The sequence below is a fragment of the Grampus griseus genome (genome assembly GCF_964374135.1).
Source record: "Grampus griseus genome assembly, chromosome: 6".
Classification (NCBI taxonomy): Eukaryota; Metazoa; Chordata; class Mammalia; order Artiodactyla; family Delphinidae; genus Grampus; species Grampus griseus.
In genome coordinates this window covers 86,519,347-86,539,103 of record NC_139000.1, presented here as the reverse complement: position 1 = coordinate 86,539,103, position 19,757 = coordinate 86,519,347, and the positions used below count along the sequence as shown (strand labels likewise).

The following is a 19,757-nucleotide window of genomic DNA, read 5'->3' as shown; positions in this document are numbered from 1 at the left end:
ATAGTGACCGTGGAGCTCTATTGCCTCATATGTGAAAAATGACCTTTGAGGCCAACAGTGAACCCATTCTTTTCGATTTTATAGACTAGTAAATGTCAAAACTTGGGAACTGACATATGGTTATCAATTTTTATATCAAGTAAGGACAATGAAATAGGCGAAAAACTATGATATGCTATCATTTCATAAAAGATGACTATTTTATATCATAAAGGAAGGATAACTTCAGAATCTTAAAACTGCACATTCAACTTTAAAAACAACCCTATACTGTCCTTGGCTTTCTCATTTTCTATGGATGAAAAGTTTATCACCAACTCATCTCTGCAAACTAAGGCTCTTTCACCTTGAACGCTTAGGGGCAGCTGCACTGCTTGCAGATAATGTTAATTTACTCTAAGAAGTGGTTTCAGGGCTTGAAGGGAACTCTGAAGAGTTCAAGTGCAATGGTCTCACAGTATCTTGCCTCAGTTTCCAATATTGATAATTATGTTTTGAGTGCTAGCAGCCAGAAACTCTATTGTTGCTTTGAAGAGAAGTAAAAAATACAGATTGTGGCAAATAGAATCATGGAAACTTTAAGTTGGAAGATTTTTTAGCAATGATCTCATCCCTGTCGTTTTCAAACTAATGTTCCATGGAGCCACAGTGGTGTGCTTGAATCAACAGACCTCCATTTTAATTGTTATAAATAACTGAGCCTCTAATTATGGTAGAGATCGTTTGCTTAAAAAAATGAACACTAATGATCCAGTCCATCTCAAATTTAAAGGGGAAACTGATGCTGAAAGAAACCCTGGGATTTGCCTGTGGTCACCTTCTTAGTTGGGGGGAACTTGGTGGCATGACACTAGTGGAGTGGGGAAGAAAGGATTCTTATTACAGTGTCTGTTCTCACATTCATCAATAGTTGAACCAAATCTTCCCACTGTTCCACTGCAAGGAAGGTCAACCCTTACAGTTACCCTTCTGAAACGTTCTGACTGGCTCCTTTCTATACTGAACCTCATACTCTGCTTGGCAAACCATTCCTACATGATAATTATGACAAACATTTCACTGACATCTGTTGGAAACTAATTTTTAAACTCCAGATCTGTACTTCTGCTCCCATTTTGACCAGCACTGAGAAAAATCTAAAATTAAACAGCATTTAATTACATTTGAAGAGTATAGAGCTAATATTTGTATGAACATCATTTTATGTTTCTAAGGTCATGTGTATGTAAAAAAATTAAAAGGTACTTTATTTTATGAAAGATACACTTCGATTAAAATGACTGAACCCTACTGTCTGATGAAGATGCATCTACTTTCTTTCTGAGCTCCTCGTACAGCTGACCCCACAGCAGTCTAACAACATTTATATGTCAAGTCTATCACACACTGCACAGCACATTCATTTTGTAGCAAGATCCTGGTGGTGAAATGTAGCATCTAATAAGTCTGGACACAATTCAGCTGCGAGCAGCCAAAAAAAAAAAAAAAAAAAAGACTAAGTCTATATAACCTAAAACAGAGAATTTTTGAACTGTGGTTCCCAGTCATTAGTGGGTCATGAAATCAACTTAGTGGGTTATGAAAGCATTAAAAAACATACATACACAAGAGCCAAAAGTGCAACAGAAGAGAAAATACCAAAATATGTTGCATGACTTAAGGGTAAATATTATTTCATAAACATTTTATTTCATTCATATATATGTATTAACACATGTACTGGGTCATGAAATAATATATATTTCACAGCTCTCAACACTGCCCTAGAGAAAAACATACTTGGCCATTCAGTCCCTTAAGAAAAGATTTTCTTTCTTTTTTTTCCCCATTTCTGAGCAATGGCTCCACACTGCGATGGCTGGATACTCCAAAGGCCCCCTCCCCTCAATACAGTAGCAATTCACAGTGATCTCTGAGCACCACCATTTCCTCGTTCACTGCTATTTTCTGGACATTTCCTCCCATCATAGCCCTGCCGGTTCAACTGAGGGAAAGTTGCCACAGTGTATCTGCGTGTGGGTCAGTAGAAGCCTCAGGTCCTGCTACCATGTGCCAGGCATGATGCCAGGGGCTTTACAGACCCGACTCTTTATACATATGGTTTCCTTTGTTTTACTGGTAGCAGTGCCTCACCTGTACATCTCGAGCTCCTAGCACAGCACCCATAGGGGCTGAGTGAATGTTTCCAAATAAGTGAATTCAACAACAAGCACATTCCATTGGTTATAAACTATATAAGTTAAGTTAAACAGAATATAAGAGTTTTAAATAAAATCAAATGTTTTCTCGTTGACTCATACTTAAAAAAGTGCAAAAGTACTATACAAAGCTTTATATAGTTGTACAAAAAGTTGATGCATTGGTGTTCTGTGGCTAATGATAATAATTGTATTACTTCAGCATCATGTATCATAAAGTTATACAACTTACTCCTTTGATTTTGAGTTTAAAAGCTTACTATTTTAATATACATCATGTATTCAGTACTAGTTATTACTTTTGTATAAATAATTTCTTAATAGCAGTACATGATACTGAGGGAAAATAAAACAGTTAAGAATTTTCCAAATGGTAGTAAGAAAGAAACTCATTAATATACATTTGATTTGGGGGCTGAGCATAATTTGGCCTATGACTTAATGGAATCTAGGAGAGTGAAACAAACCTTTTTTAAACTGGAAGGACGCTCATGTGGATCAAGTTCAAGCCCTTCATCTTGCATATTAGGAAATGGCTGCACACCAGCCAAAATGACTTATCTAAGGTCACATAATTATACAGTAAGAGAGATACCCCAGGTCTCCTGATAACAAACCCAGAATATTTTCCATTTCATAGAAGAGGTTTGTACTATAATACAATCATATTTTTTTAAAAGATCAAATCAGCTATCAAGGAAAACCAATACATGATAACATTTTAGACTTAAAAAGAAAGCCCTAGAGCAAGAGTTTATTAAAAATATATGTTTACAACTGTGTAACATAATTAGTGTGCAATACAGTATTGTAAATATTGATGGCAGAAGTTCATTGGTTGTGGTAACTTATTTGTGTGTTTATGTATTACTCTTGGGTATTAGTTGTGCTTTCATCTGTATCACTGGAGTTAAATTTTTTCCACAAAAATTTCTCATTTGATTTCCAAAGAGGAGCTTCAAGACCCTCTTTCCTTTTGGAGGATGCAGCAGAAGGCACTTTTTCACACAGAGTCTCTATTACTGCCAAGTCGGTGAGTTTACTAAGACTCTCGTCATTCTGTTCATTCAAGATGTCCCAGAAATCTTTTGGTCTCTGTTTTGCTTTCTCCATGGGCCCTGAAAGAACTTTCTTTGGCAGTCGTGTGGGACTGTTCCCGTGACTTTTAAAGAGGTCATCAAGAATAGAGGTGTCACCAAGTAAGCTTACCACAGAAGTGTTTTCTAACACTGGATTTTCTATCTTTTTGTTTTCCACTTTGAAAAAGGGTCCGTTTCTTGAAACACCCAATCCTGTGAGATCCTGTCGGTTTTTCATGGTATTTTCCAACTTTTCCAACTCATACGCTCCAGACTTACTGTTCAGGAAACAGGATGCTACAGTATCTTTGGATGCTTGGCTGTTTTTCCCATTGTTCGTCTCTTGGGTAGAGCTTACAGGTAATTTCTTAGTTTCCACATCATTACAAAGCACCTCTTCTCTATGGAAACTGTGATTTCGAAACTTAATTGATTTTTCTTTATATCTTTTTGGGCTGCAAATTTGAGACAATTTTTTGGTACAATTTTTAAATGACAAAGTTACAGAATCTGACACCCTTTCTTTTATAAGAGACTCTCTTTTTTCAGACAGATTCCTGACTCTCTCTCCTTCCTCATTGGCAGATTTAATGAATTCTGAAGGGGAATCCACAAAAAATTCTTTTACCTCTGGATAGTGAGAAGCGTAAAAGTCTCTTAGCATTTTCTGTCGTTCTTCTGATGTGGCATTAGTTATATGTTTAGCAAATTCCTTTACAGAAGACAACTTAAAATAAGAAGCCATTTCTTCAAATTGTTTTCTGAAGATTTAACGAACAAAACCAGTGGTTATTTTTATTACATTTTATTTTTAAAGAGCTTGTCTTCAGTGTTATGCTATGTAGCAACAAAGCAATGCAATAGTATTCCTTTAGCATATATTAGCTTAATTCCATAATGAACATGCATTTTGCACTTAGGAGAATGTGATCTCTTTCCTTACACTACTGAAAAAAATATTCTAGCTCATGAAATTACCAGCTTTTTAAGTTATTCTGACTTATGCTATCAGGTATTTCCTGGGAATTGTGTGATCCCAGCATGCTGCTACTCCAGTCAGCCAATTTATGACTTACATGAGAATCATAATTTATATAATCTGTATTTGGAAATCTATTTGCATTCAAGATCCATGAAATAAAACTGTCAAAGAAGGGTCTTAATAAATAGAAAAGAGAAAATGCTGAAAAATTAAGACAGGAATTTTTTTCATCTATCTCTTCTCCTTCCACAAGTATCGATAAAATATAGAAATTTCACACAACTTTTTGATGAGCCTAAAGGAAAGTTCTAAACTGATGAACCTAGATTCTTTTCAGTATTGATCTGACTTCAGTATAGATAGCTACACTATAGTCAGATGCTATTTGAAGAAATGCGTTTCAGTCTTAGTATAAGATATTAATAAAAGCTGTTATATGCATATGTGAGGAAATGAGCCTTCTGAAACCCTGCTAAGATGGAAGTGGAAAGGTTGTTTAGGACCCCTGGGCACTAGACTTTGCTCCTTTCCCTAGGTGAGGGTTCTATGGACTGAACTGTATCCTCCCCCCAAATTCATAAGTTGAAGCCCTAAACCCCAGTGTGACTGTATTTGGAGATGGGGCCTTTGGGAGGTAATTAAGGTTAAAAGAGGTCATAAAAAATCACCAGAGAGCTCTCTCTGCCATGAAAGGACACAGTGAGAAGGTGGCCATCTGCACGCCAGGGAGAGAGCTCTCACCAGGAACCAAATCAGCTGGTACCCTGATCTTGGACTTCCCAGGCTCCAGTACTGTGAGAAGTAAATTTCTGTCTTTTAAACCGCAGTCTGTGGTATTCTGTTACAGCAGCCCGAGTAGACTAAGATGGGCTAAGAGGGTATTGGTTTGCTGATGCTGAGTTTAGGCCATGAGTCAGGAGAGCCCAATGCTTATAAATGTTCTTTTAAACAAAAGCCACAGATAGTGCTGCAGCATATGATTAAAAGTCCCCAAATTGTAGAATTATATCTATTTTTATATATTTCCTTACAACATTCATTTATCCACTCAACAAATATTTATAGAGCCCTCTTATTTGCTAGGCACTGTAAAAGAAACTATACAACAGTGAACAAACGCCAGTTCCCTGTCTTCAAGGAGTTTATAGTCTAGTTGGGGGAGACAGATACATAAAAATCAAACCAGAAGGGAGTGATAAACCCCATGATGGAGGTAAATACGGCACCCTGTTGGCATCCACAGAAGGGGTACCTAAGCCAGTGATTGGTAGTGGGCAAGGTGGCAGGGAAGGCTTCTCTGCTGTCACCACAAGCCAGTCAGGTAAAGGTGAGCCAGGAAGCCTTCTAGGGAGACAGGGAACGTGCACGCGCCCAGTTGCAAGAAGACTTGGTGCACATAGGGGCAGGAGAGTCAGTCAAGAAAAAGGCTGAAAATTATGAGGGATCCGTTTGCCAATTTCAGAAGTTTGAATTTTATCCTGTATACAACAGAGAATCCTGAGGATAAAAAATGATTTTTTTAAATGTATGTAACCAGGAGCTTTATTTAAAGCCACTATTATTTTTGCCACTCAGACCAGGTTATATAAAGTTTGTGTTTCCTTTGATTTTAGTGGTAATCCATGCTGCAAATTCATGACTTTCTTTTGTGGCTTCAGATGAGTACCCTGGCTTCTAGTCCTCCCCACACTGGTCCTGTTACTTGTTCCAAATCCAGGTACTATCTATGCCTGATCAACAGCCACTCTCATTGCCAACAGAATAGTTAATAACACAAAAACAAGGTTCCAAATTTCTGTCCTGGATATGGCCAATGTTCTTGGTTGGAAAGCAACAAGTATGTTCTTAAAAAGTTCCAGTTTTAACTTCACATGAAGTAATGAAGTGTCATTATTTTGTTTATTAATCATCTCTGAATCATTTTCATGGCCTTTCTCATAAATATTTGTGCTGTGAAGATTAAGTTATTGGCAGGGTTACAGGCTGATGTCTTATATTCATCCAAGGCTTGGTAGTGTTTCAGCAGTTGCCAAAGTACTTTCACCTTTGCTGTGCTGACCTCACCCATGACCCTGCAAATCTGTCACCTCTGGGAGGAGAGGTGCTTCAGACCTTATTCTACCTGAGTAGTATGCAAGTAAACTGGGCTGTGTGGTTGCCCTTTACAGGATGAGCTATGATTACAATTCATTTTATTTTTGCCTTCTAAACTTGCTTTTGTAATTCTTGGTCTTTCTAAACACTCAACGAATTGCAAGGTACAACCAGGGGATACAAGCTAGCCACCACTTTGTGAAGAAAATTTTGTAGACACTCATAATCCATTTAGAGGTAGGGGCAGTGGTGGGGCAAAGGAAGCCAAAGTTAGGCATCTTTCAGTCTTTCATCAAGTGTACCAAGAGTATTTATGTATCACGGAAAAAATTCAATTTTTCTCCTTTTTTCTCGAGGAACTGAAGGAGAAGGGATGGAACACAGCTAAAACCATGTTCTTTCTGTCTAAGCTTTCTGAAGTGAAGGTAGGACTGAAACTTCATTCAGATAATCCATGAGGCTACAGCATAGTACAAATTCTTGATTCACATAAAGTTAGGATGGTTAGCAGGAAAGACGTGCTAGCAGTTTGGACACCGATCCCTAGTTCAGATGTTGGCATTCTAATATTAGACACCCTTCACCTTTTTATTTAGCATGAGGCATTTATCCCTAGGATAAGTAGAGGGAAAAAAAAAGAGGCAAAAACTAATCACTGTTAATACTTTTATTTTTATATACAGTACTAAAGGGGATAAGACACTTGTGCTTAAAGACTGGTAAAATGTATATGGTTGGTCTCCTAGCAAAAATAATTGCCCAAAGAAAATTACCCACAATTTACCCAAAATCATTGTTGTAAATCTGTTTGTGAGGAGTTGTGTTGCTATAGCAGTGTGGGGTGTTCACCTTTGTGGGCAACGGTGCGCAGCTGAGAGGCGTGCTCCAATCTGCCACACCAGCACCCGAGGAGCTAAGGGACAGGTTGCCTGGGAGTTGCCAAAACCCGAGGGAAGCATCTGGAACACGCAGAGCAACCACCATTTTCTTACTGTCCGTAGAAGTCATCAGGACCAACTGGACCACGCCTCCTCTCCCTGCTTACCTCAGTCACTACTTCTCAGTTACACATAACCACTGGCTTCTCACGCCCCTGCTAGTCTCTACATCCCTGATCCAATCCCCCATCCTTCCAGACCATTCCTCGGTGCCCCTGGAACCAGGCTATGATCTACTAACTCTCCTGTGTCTTCTGCCCAAGGGGCGCTCTGTCTCCTCCTGATACTGCCTCCCCACTGCAGCCCTCACAAGTCAAGATCTTATACCTCACATCCTTAAACCTCAGGGTTCATGCTTCCCATTGCTGCTTCCAGATCATTTTTTCTTAAAAACTCCTTCCCCTCTTTAAGGTTTATGCTATCCAGCTTAACCATTCTCACCCCCACCCCACCTTGTTAACTGACTTTCTAGTTGCTTCCTGATAGTGACTGAACACTCAAGATCCTGGATTAATGTTGTTTCCTTTCCCATCTCCTGCCATCATTCTTGATAACATCAGTATCCATGTGGATGTCCCACCCAACTCCTAGCCCACCAGTTTCTTGACGTCACCTCCACAGACTCGATTCCATGTTAGGCCCCTATTCCCAAAGTCATATACCACTAATGTCATTACCATTAACTGCACAACCTCCAAATCCCTGAATTCAATCATATGCTCCAGTTATCCCAATGACAACAATGCTGGAATATACCCTTCATCTCATCAAGTCCTCCAATTTGCTGACTCTTCTGCTTTCTCACTAACATCAGCCTCCCCTTTTCCAGCTTATGTTCAATTTTATAATCGCTTCTTTGCAAACATCCTTTAGCTTCCTTGCTTCTCTCTCCTTCTCCTGGTAAAACTCAGCTGTTTCCCTATTCTGTGTCTGCAACTGAACAACTGAAGCTTGCTGAATGAAGTCTGCACAACTGCACAGATGGTTTTACTGGAATTACTCTCAAATAGGAACTTAACATCACCCAGGAAGTCTAGCCCCACTAAGCTTGCTTTCCCACTTTATGACTTCCACTAATGACTTCTTTCATAATTTCTCTCTCCCCAAATCTCTTTCCCTCTGTGCTGATGAATTTATTCTCAATTAATTGAGGAAATATCACTGTATCTGTGCCCTTCTTTATCTCTTTCTCTTAATACTTCTCAAAGACTAGATCTTCACCTGTGGTCTGGATCCCACCCTCTCCTGCCTCCAGGACTTCACTTTTTCTGTTATCACCTCTCTGGCATGATCTCGTTTTTTCCTATTAGTCTTTTTCCTCAACACACAAACAGGTTCTATTATCTTCCCAACTTAAAAACAAACTACACTTCATCCCACAATGCCCTCCAGCTACTGCTAGTTTCCACATCCAAACTTAAGGAGCAGTCCCAGGGGCTTGCCCTTTCACTGCTTGCCCACCTCACCCTGGCATCTGCCTACTTCTACTGCTCATGGAAAGGTGACCAAAGAGTTCTTCAGCTCCAGGGGCTTTCCCACTTCTTCTGATTCTGGTTCTCAGCAGCAGTCAATAAAGTTAAGTGTTCCCTCCTTTTCGAAACTCTCACTTGTCTTGGACTTTAGAACCTTGCACTGGGCCTCCTACACAGTAGGCCACAGTCACTCTCCAGGCTCAGTACTGGGGCTTCTCCTCTCTCTGTGTTCTGTTCCTAAGCTGTTCACACAGTCTATGGCTATAAAAACTATCTGTAATCTATTTATAATCTCTATGCTGATAATTTCCAAATTTAGACCTCCAGTCTCCAAATCTCAGAGTAGCATATCCACTGCCCATGTGACATTTCCCTATATCTTCAAATTTAATATGAGCAAAAGAGAACTCTTGATTTTTTTTTTTTTTTACTTCAAACTTGTGTCTCTCCTAGTTTTCCCCATTCAGTGAATCCAGTCTGCTGCTTAAGGCAGAAAATTGGGAGTAATCCTGTCTTCTCCCCTTCCCAAAACACAGTTCAACATCAAACTGAATTTATCCATTTGGCTCTGTCTCCATGGCAACTACTCTATTGCAAACCACCATCACCTAGTTCCTTATGGTTTCCCCTAGTCCACTCTGCCCTCTTCCATGCAGAAGCTGGAAAAATCTTTTAGAAACATACATCAGATCATGTCATGCTTCAACAGCTTTCTACTGCAGTTGGAACAAAATCCAAATTCTTTTCTATAATCTACAAGGCTTGGCATGCTCCAGCCCCATCTATGTCTCTCCCTTCATCTCATGCCATTCTCTGCTTGATTTATTATGCACTAAGTACACCAGTCTTCTCTCAAAACCTCCTCCCTCTTCAGAAAGTTCTTACTTTGGTTCTCTGCTTCATTATCCTTCAGGTCTTAACTTAAATGTCACTCGTATAGAGAGGTCTTCCCTGACTACCTAGTAGAAAGGGAGTTATATCCCTCCCGATCCCATTATTCTCTATAAAGGAGGCCTGTCTACTTTTTTCCTATAACACACCATTTTATAATTATTTATTTATAAGTTTTTTTACTTTTGAAAATTTTATGGTTTGATGCCAACCCCCATCCCACTGTACTGTAAGCTCTATGTCTATGTCTCTTTTTTTACACTGTATATTTAGCACCTAGCACAATGCCTGAGTGCATATTAGATGCTCAATAAATACTCAATGAGTGAATGAATATAATGCACTTAAGTATTTCACTTATATAAAATAATTTAATTTTTTATCAATTTGGGGATTAGCCTTCTTAAAACACTAAAACATTTGGGATTTTTTTTCTTTTTTTGGCCGTGCTGCATGGCTTGTGGGATCTTAGTTCCCCAACCAGGGACTGAACCCAGGCCACCGCAGCGAAAGCGCTCTAACCACTGGACCACCAGGGAATTCCGGGATTTATTTTTTAAAGTGTACAAATTCATATTTATCTGAAATATTCAGATGCCATGTATAGTTAAAATTCAAATAATTTGTGTATTTTACTAGGTAGTTATATTTCTTTTGAGAATCATTCATAAAGTCCAATGTTGTTATAGATGACATACCTGCGGATCCCTTTTGGTGTTTCTCCAATTATGAAGGTGGTCTGGCCTGTTCGGTAGACATTTTTCTTCTTCTGGCTTACAGGGTGTGAAATGTAAAGGGGAAAGGAAATGCTGCCTTCACTTGGTTGTTGGCATTCCTTTGTATGTGTTGATGTATCTCCCTTCATTTTTTCCTTATATGTCTGAAAAAAGGATGAAAGCAAAAACTCTGAAAAAACAGTCATTTTTGGTTAAATAAGGAGACTGTCTTACTCTTTCCCAGTATTCTTTACAATCTAGTATATCATATTCTCCAAGTAATATCATTGTCAGATCTTGTTAGATCTTTAAAAAGATATTACTTGTAGCAGTGATGTGATGTTTCTCTTTTCTTTGTTTAAGATATATGTTAAAGATATACCTTTCTTAAAGATACAATAAAAGTAATGGTAATATGATGTTTCTACTGTCAAGACTATGGGTATACTGATACACATGCTGGCATCCACTCTCCTAAACAAGGATAAAAATTAATGATTATATAAATAATGGCATAAAAATGGGATGTTTAAAAAATTTAATTCAGCAATTTCTCTCAATATTATTAAGCAGACTTTTGGTTATTTAATCTTATATAAGCAGTCAAACTTTTAAGAAATAACAACCTTTATATAATAATGCAATGCACTAGTTTTGTAAATCCTACTTCAATCTCCAGTGGGTTGCAAGAATTACTTAGTGATTGTTAAGATGTTAACTAGAGGTGGTTGAAATTACAGATAGAATCACATTTATTTTACAGACTAAGGGTGTCTTGCATAATACAAATTGTTAAAAATAGTGAGTCAAGAAAAAAATAATTTTAAAATGTATGGTTCCATTTTCCCTGACAAAATGGTAAGGTGAGTATGTGGAAAGTCCCCATCTTATTCCAAAAACAGAAATATTGGATGCAATTTGACAACAACAACAAAATTATATTTGAGCTCAAAAGTAAGAAAGGAAAATCTCTAGATGCTAAAGCCAAGTAACACAGTGGTAGGTGGGAGCTGAAGCTCAGCAGCCCGAGGAATAGGGTCCTAAATTCTAGTCTGCAGGATTCCATGTGTAGAGGGAAAATGGAAATGATTTAACTCTCTGAATTAAAAAACAAACAAACAAAATAAAAACACAGCAGGAATTAAATGGATATCCAGTTTTCAAATTAAAGCTAGGAAAGCCCAAACTGGGGGCACAGGATAGAAACAGGCTCCCTTGTTACTCTAGATAGAATCACTGGTGAAAATATGGAATGCCCAGCCTGTGCCATTTGTGGAATCTGATTTTGTAGCACTTGCATTGTATGGAAAAATCTAAGCTAAAAACCAACATAAAAAACTGGCCCAGAACCCGTGAAAACCATAGATCTCAATGAGGGGTGAATACAAAAATATAACATAGGAACACTTTTTAAATCTAGAGAATGCTTGTGATTCCAATGCGGGGGGGAAAAAAGAGTTCAGTTAAAAATTATAAAGAACACACAAAGCCCACTGCCATGAAAGTGGACAGATACAACAAATGTGAGAATCCATATCTGAGGAATTATAGATAACAAAGCAATCTGAAAGAGACTTTAACTCATTAGCATATCCAGAAAGATAAAGGAAGAACTGGGTATTGTAAAATACCAGATCTGAGAAAGAACCAAATACAAATTCTAGAAAAGAAATATAGGTTTGAAAAAAAATAGACATAGAAACAAACTTAAAATATGGGTTAAGCAGCAGGCTACACAGCCTTACAATGACAGTTGATAAATTGGTAGAGTAAAATTACTCAGAATGCTAGGCAGAGAGAGAGAGACAGAGAGAGAGAGAGAGAGAGAGAAAGGAGGAAAGGAGGGAAGAAAGGAAGGAGGAAAGGAGGAAAAAAAGGCAGGCAGGCAGGAAGAAAGAAAGAAAGAAAGAAAGAAAGAAAGAAAGAAAGAAAGAAAGAAAGAAAGAAAGAAAAGGAAAGAAAGAAAAGAAAGAAAGGAAATAAGGAAAGAAAGAAAGAATGGAAGAAAGAATGGAAGAAAGGAAGACAGACAAGAAAGAAAGACAAGAAAGAAAAATTAAGAGACAGAAGACATGGCAGAAAACATACCAAAATTTCTAAAATATTAGAAGGAGATAACAGAAAATGGAAGAGATAATGTCAAAGAAGTAATGGCAGAGAATTGAAGAAGGCATGAATCCTCAAACTAAAAAAGGAGAGAGAATCTCCAGTGTGAAAAATGAAAATAAATCTGTACCTTGTTATATCACAGATAAAGAGAATATCTTAAAAACTACCAGAGAAAAATAAGCTATCCCACAAAGAAATAATAATCAAACTAAAGGCAGACTTCTCATTACCACTACCACCATCACCACCACCAAGAGAAGATAATGAGAGTATCTTCAACATGCTGGGAGGGAAAAACCGTCAACCTAGAATTCTAAACCCAGTTAAACTATCACTTAAGAAATTTGCAGGCATACAAATACTACAAGACACAGATTAGTAATTGTCAATGAGACAGTGATTTTTTCTTTTACAGGAGTTCAATGGGATTCAAGTGGCACATATCACTGAATGTTGGTAGGGAATGGCTTTCATTCCACAAATATTTACTAAGCACCTATTACGTTCCTGCCACCATGCTATGCAGTTGAGAAGAAAAATATTTATATATACAAAGAGGCCCCTACTATTAAGGGGCTTAAAAAAGCTGAGCCCCACCCCCCTCCCATTTTTAGTTTTTTCTGTTTTTAAAATAAATCATTTATCTCTTTAATTTATATTCAAGTTCATTTCATTGAAATAAACTGAACAAAAGACATAATTATATGTTCTTTAATAGCAAACCACTTCTAATGAAAAGAAATTGACTTCTTCAAAATCTAGTGTGACTCACGTGGACAAACACAAAATGCCAGGTTGCCATTTTGAACCAGGGCTTTGCTTCAGTCAGTAATGCTGACAGTACTTTCCTCAAAGACATCATTTTTAAAGTTTAAAACATTATTAATAAAGAGAGGAAAATGCTGATCTTTAAAGATAAATTTGAAAGAGATTTGATGCATTTATTTTACATCACAAGAAAACAAGATGAATGTTAAAAGTTCCTAATAAAATAGCTCATAATCTTTGATGATTCCCAAGAAATAATTATCCATTATTATAAGGAGGAACGGGAACGTTTACATGGGGATAAAGGGAGTAAACCTAAAGAGAAGGAATGGGGCCAACCAAGAACACTCCCTCCTCATATACTGCAATTTCTGAAGCCATGGAGAAAGCAGGCCAGGCCATGGAAATTTTCAATTATTTACATGATTACTCTGGGTCTTTCTGACCCTGGCAGCATTACAAAGCTCATATTTCGAACAGATACATTTTTTCTCAAGTTGATTTTACAAATTCTTCAGGAAAATTCAACTTTTCTATTCATAGCTATCAGACATGTGGATCTTTAATTTATGCCACATATTATACACTTAAAAACCTGATTATTTTAGATAATCATTCAAAGAGAAAAGCATTTGTTCTCTCACACTGGCTCAATATCCCATCTTTTACTTAAAAAATATCTAGGTTCAGTTTTCCATTTTAGTAGGGTAGTTTAACACTTACTGAAACAAGGCTGTGAAACAAAATTTTGTTTACTAATTATTTTAAAAACATTTTGATGCCCTTCTTATAAAAGCTGGTTTCACTATTTATAGTAAAATAGTATCTTTTATAATAGCTGATATAAGGAAAATAGTGACAGTGCAGCTGCAATTGAAGGGACAGTTATAATTTATTATAAAGCAAAGTACAATGCCTGTGGCCAAGACGAAAAGATTCCAGACCATGTGAAATTGGACGCAAACTCTTTCACTACCGCTTATGTCAAAGTTGGGAAGTCATATGACACTGAGGCAACACTATGAAGTAGCAATAGTAATGAAGGGTCAAGTAATGAAAAATTCAGTAAAAATGAGCTGGACTAGGAAATTAAAAGATAACATTATCACTCCTTAATATTATGGTAGAGGGTGAGATTGCTTGCTCAAGAAAGCAAAATAAACCTACTCTTCTTTCCACCAGAGAACAGAATGGCCAACAACTGGAACACTATGTCTGTATCTCATAGGAAATTTTGAGATCATAACATGAAGAAAGCAGAAAGCCCAGTTTCTGTAAAAGCCCCTAATTGCTCCTAACTTTTTCCTAGAAAGTTTCTTCTAAATTATCCAAGATTTGCTTTGAGAAATTACTTCTATACTCTGTGATTCTGATGAAGGTTTCCTTCCTCTTAAGATTTATGGTTATAAAGATAAGGAGGGAATTATGAAGACAAGAACTTTGTACAGTATTTGTATAGTATAAATATGACTGCTAATAAGTATTTTAGAAAGCTTGACACTGTTAGAGTTTAATTTATAACTTAGTAATTGCTATGTTCATGATTATCTTCATAAATTATTGGATATTGTTAGGTATTTCTACTATGGTATATTTATGAAAGTAATCAAGTTCAACTTATGGTATCTTTATTAAAAATAAAGTGTAAAGAGTATAGTAATTATTTCTAAATAACATAAACATACAGTTAAAAGATCCATTTGATGATGAGATTAATTGAATGGAAATGTGAGGTTACTTAAGAAGCTGAATTTATCAGAGAATATTGAAATAATAATCCTAATTTATGAGTGGTAATAATGTCTTCCTCCTTTGGACGTATATGTACTATGTGGAGCAGCCAGTTGAATGTTGAAAAAGTAGAGGAAAACCCTCCCCCTTCAGAGTTAAACAGGTCTAAAAAGGTAAAAGGTCGGCCACGGCTAATTATGTTAAGTCCTAATCTGATTTATATAATTAAACATTTAAAACATAACATGTTATTGTCAGAAAAGTAAATATTTGTCATTAAAAATAAAATTCGGAATATAAAAAATTATTTAGTTCAACAAAAACATTAAATATGTATTATTTCTATAAATGGTAATTGTTTTAATATATTTTGGCCAAAAGTCTCCTTACCTATCCACAATCAAATGTTTAATGTGGAAATGGCTCACTTCAAAGACTTCATAAATAACTGCTTTTTAAAAAATTGAAGTATAGTTCATTTACAATATTATATTAGTTTTAGGTGTACAACATAGTAATTCAATATTTTAATAGATTATACTCCATTATTAAATTATTACATTATTATAAAACAAAGGCTGTATTTCCCTATGCTGCATAGTAGTATATGATGAACATCTGTTTTGACTTAATTTTGATAAAGTTATAAAATCATTATTCATTTTTCTAATGTCTCTATAAAATATATTTAAAAATACATCATAAGATTACTATTTAAACGTGTATAAAGTATACAGTCTGTAAAATAAAAGCTATAATTTTAAGTTGTAAAAGATATACATTAGGATTACAATAAATAAGAGGGCACTTTTGTAGGGAAAAATTTCTTCTTTTAGAGTAGCCAAAATGAATTTACACTAGACCTAGTCAACTGTACATAATCCTGTACCACTTATTTCTTACTGTAAACTTTTAGGTTTATATTGGTTCTAGAAGGAAAGTTTATCTTTAGATCAATAGTATGAGACATTCAAATGACCTTTGATAATAAATACTTTCTTTTTCCTTTGGACCCAACGTGTACTGTCCGTATTTCAAGGCATTAGACCTAAGCCAAATAGCAATATTAATAGCAATAGCCAATTAAAATATTGAACCAGTAGTTATTTTTTAAAAGATATAACTGAAAAAAGATAAGGTATATATAAATTTTCAATATGAAAGAGTAAGAAAAAATAAAACTGACTCTTAAAAAGTTTGCAGATAACAATCTTTGATGTCAGTGTACTGAGAAAAGGAAAAAAAGGAATGTTCCCCCTACCTCACAGCCATATGATTACATTAGCATTTTTCTTTTTTCTCTGCTACATATGAAATTTATCTTTATATAATAGAAAACTTCATTGGAATAGTGCACAGAATGTTTAAGGAAAAAAACCCTCTTTCTTTGAAGTAAAAAATTTTGGAGGCAAATTACTAAAGAACTATAGAGGGCACCTAGGTAGGAATAGCAAGGAAATGAGAAAAGTTGATAGGAATCAGTTTTTCCCATACACACCCACCTGTAGGTTACAATCCAGGAGACTGAGTTTCAGAAACAACCATGAACAGCCTCTAGTTCCCATTTTGGCAGGAGAAACACTATCGTAATCTCTACCATCTTTCTAAATCTCTTTGGGGCTAATTACTGGAGACCATCCATAGGTGGTACAGATAATGCTGATTCCTTTTCCTCTGCTCATCTGTATCCCCCACAAGTAGAGGAAGCTTGGAGGGGGACAATGTACAATGAAGAACAGCCTGATAGGATGGGTAGCCTGTCTATGATAGGCTACCAGGATGTAGTGAAATCTTTATTAAGCAATTTTGGAATGGATCTGTCTGCTGAGCCGGTTTCTCTAGAAAACCCCTTACAGAGGATATATCAGAACAAACAGCAATGTATATTTAACAGCCACTTTCACTGTTTTCTCCATAACTGGATGATCAGCGTTGATTAGTCACTGAGAAAACTGGAAACCAGGGAGATTTTCAAAGGCAATGGAAGGTCCCAATGGTTCTGACTTGTTGAGAAGCCTGAGTTTGGATTCTAAGATCACCAGAGGACCTGCCCATCACAGGAAAGCTCTTTGGTTTACACCTTGCTCCTGAGAATAGCACAGAGCTTCACAAGCCAGTCTATGGTCATGGCCACAAGTGGGCACACCATGTAGCCAAACCCCTCACGTTGGCCTGATCACACCAACTTTGTCATAAAGATTAAAAAAGAATCAAGTGCTCTTTCATTTTTTTCTTCATTAAACCTTAAATAGTTAAGCCTGAGAGGCAGCAATGCTTTTGTTTACACATCTGTTCAAACAAAAGATTAAAAAGAAATCTCCCTTTGGGTAAGCGCCAAACCCTATAAACACATAAAAAGTCATAAACTTGCTTGTCTTTGCAAAGCAGGGAATCAGGAGTACCATAAAGACATATAGCACATGTAAATAAATTCATTCAAGTGGCATCTGAGAGTCTAAAAGGACAAAGACCTTTAAGGATCTTTGTGCAAGTGTGAAAACCTCTTATCTTTGAAGTAATCATTCAAGATTTCTGCCTGGAGGTAGGAAATATTACTGTAAATGCAGTTTTCCAACACTCAACAGAAACCTAAGGCAACTATGAGGTACCCCTGAATTGTCTTCACTCAGCCTCTGGAGAAAAGCCAGCTGGTTAGAGGACCCACCACGAATACACACTGAAGTATAATTTTCTGCATATGTTTAAAAATGTCATTCAAGTCTGAAAAAACAAACACTTAGATTCAAATCTAAAACATTTTTTTTTTTTGGTGGTGAAGGGAGATTAAAGTTTGTAATTATGGTTCTCTTTTCCTCCTGGAAGGAGTAACCATTACAATTCAGTTTTTTATATAGATATATATTTTCTTTTTTGATAGTACTTTGCTTGCTGAGTGAGCCACAAAAGGACAACTTTATATTGGCTTCCCTGAGCCTAGCTCCCTTTTTGTGTGCACAACAGTCCATTTCTCATTGTACAAGAAACTCGTCTATCTAAAGGAACAAAGTGATAGCCTCGGGCGTGCAGGTGAATACTGTGGGGCACACACTACAAACAGAAATACAAAAGCCCTATCTCCTTGGGATTTGGGAACATGAAGGCAGTGCCACAGCAGTCAACCTGGGGGAAAAGGCCAGGTGAGATGGTGGCAACTACCTTTAAAAAAAGCCTGCAGACCAGCAACAGGGAGTGTTGGCTAATATTCCCTCAGTCCTTCATGGGAGGGTGGTCAGAGAGTAAATTCCCCTTAATACCTCCTACAGACAAAGGCAAGGCCTTTTGGGATAGCTGTCTGAGCACTGGACTCAGCACCACAAGCCCTGGTTTCTACTAGTCTTTTTAGGATCTCCAGTAAGTAGTAATGAATAGGTCCTTGGCATCTTGAGCCCTGACTGAATTTTAAATCTTTACATATATTATTTATATTACTGTAAAAATGTCTCTAAAGACTACTTGAAGGTCCTATACTAAATAATACCTGTTAGTGAAAAGATCACAGAAGGTGGTGCTGATGGAAAAACTTTAATTAAAGTCTTTCTTGGCAGGCACCCGCCCCTGCTTGCCTTTCCAGTGGCTGGCACTTCCATGGGGAGCTTAGGCTCTCCCTCCCTCCAGGCCTCCAGCTGGAGTAAGTGTAGGCTTCTATGCAGGCTGATTCAGTGACAAGGCCATCGATGGCTCTTCAGTGTCTAGGGAACAACATTTCAAGCACCCTGCCACAAATAACACTGGGACATTGTAACTGGTTGTGAAGTTGGATGCAGGTTATTGTTAATAATAAAGTACTGAAATCTGTGAATAATTCTCCTTTTTAGTAAATTAGAGTGGATTTCCTATAACCACATCATTTTCACTCTCTTCTATTCTGATATGCTTTCTTGAGTCGTGTAGAAGAGGAAGTAAAGCTTTCCGACAGAGAAAGGCCAACTGAAAGTATGTTCCACTAGAACTGAATTTAATGATCAAGTGACCCCCTTCTTATGGTCTAAAATGGCAGTTCTGAAACTTTTTGGTCTTAGGACACCTTTACAGTTTAAAAATTATTGAGGACGCCAAAGAGATTTTGTTTATGTAGGTTATATCTATTGAAAGTTTAAAATAATTAAGTAACTCTTTATCAGCAAAAAAGTTTATATTTTCCAAGGTAAACAAACAAAAAATTAGCCAGAAGAGTGGCTACGTATTACATTTTTGCAAATGTCTTTAATAGCTGGCTTAATAAAAGATAGCTGGATTCTCATATCTTCTTCTGCATTCAGTCTGCTGCAACAATGCTGTTTTAGTTGGAGTATATGAAGAAAATCAGCCTCATACAGATACATAGTTGAAAAAGGGCAGAATATTTTCATAGCCTTTTCAGATAATTGTAGATATTCTTTTTTGATACTTTACCAAAATTCAATTAAGGTTAGTTTCATGTAATATTTGAAACCATACCAGTGAACTTTTTATATTGTTAAAAGTAAAATTCATTGGTATATTTTGTACTTTGGCTGAATTTTTTCCCCATGCGTGATTTTGTAATATCATTCACTGGTCATTTGGAAAATATTAAGTCAGTTATGCAGATCTTCAAAATGTTGACACATTCAATTATACATTGGAAAACCATATTTGTTGTTATTACCACCTATGCATCAGAAAAAATCTTTTTAAATATTGGGAAGGGGTCATGGTCACGGTGGCAGACACAAGTTTTTCAATATTTTAATTTTCACTTGAAAGCTTGAATTTTATCGCTGGCAACAAGTACTGTCTGTTGTCTTCCTTGAAGTGACA

At 36.7% G+C, this 19,757-nt stretch overlaps 1 protein-coding gene across 1 annotated transcript in view; it reads right to left on the bottom strand.

Annotated features, from left to right (window-relative positions):
* Positions 1 to 1,735: 1,735 nt before the first annotated feature.
* Positions 1,736 to 19,757, bottom strand: part of ERCC6L2 (ERCC excision repair 6 like 2) — a 139,965-nt gene continuing 121,943 nt past the window's right edge. The window contains exons 18-19 of the mRNA XM_082657395.1: positions 10,353 to 10,534; positions 1,736 to 4,038 (exon numbers count right to left, since the gene is read on the bottom strand). Coding sequence (XP_082513521.1) covers positions 3,066 to 4,038; positions 10,353 to 10,534 — 1,155 coding nt within the window. The 3' untranslated portion in view covers positions 1,736 to 3,065. The remainder of the gene's footprint in view (positions 4,039 to 10,352; positions 10,535 to 19,757) is intronic.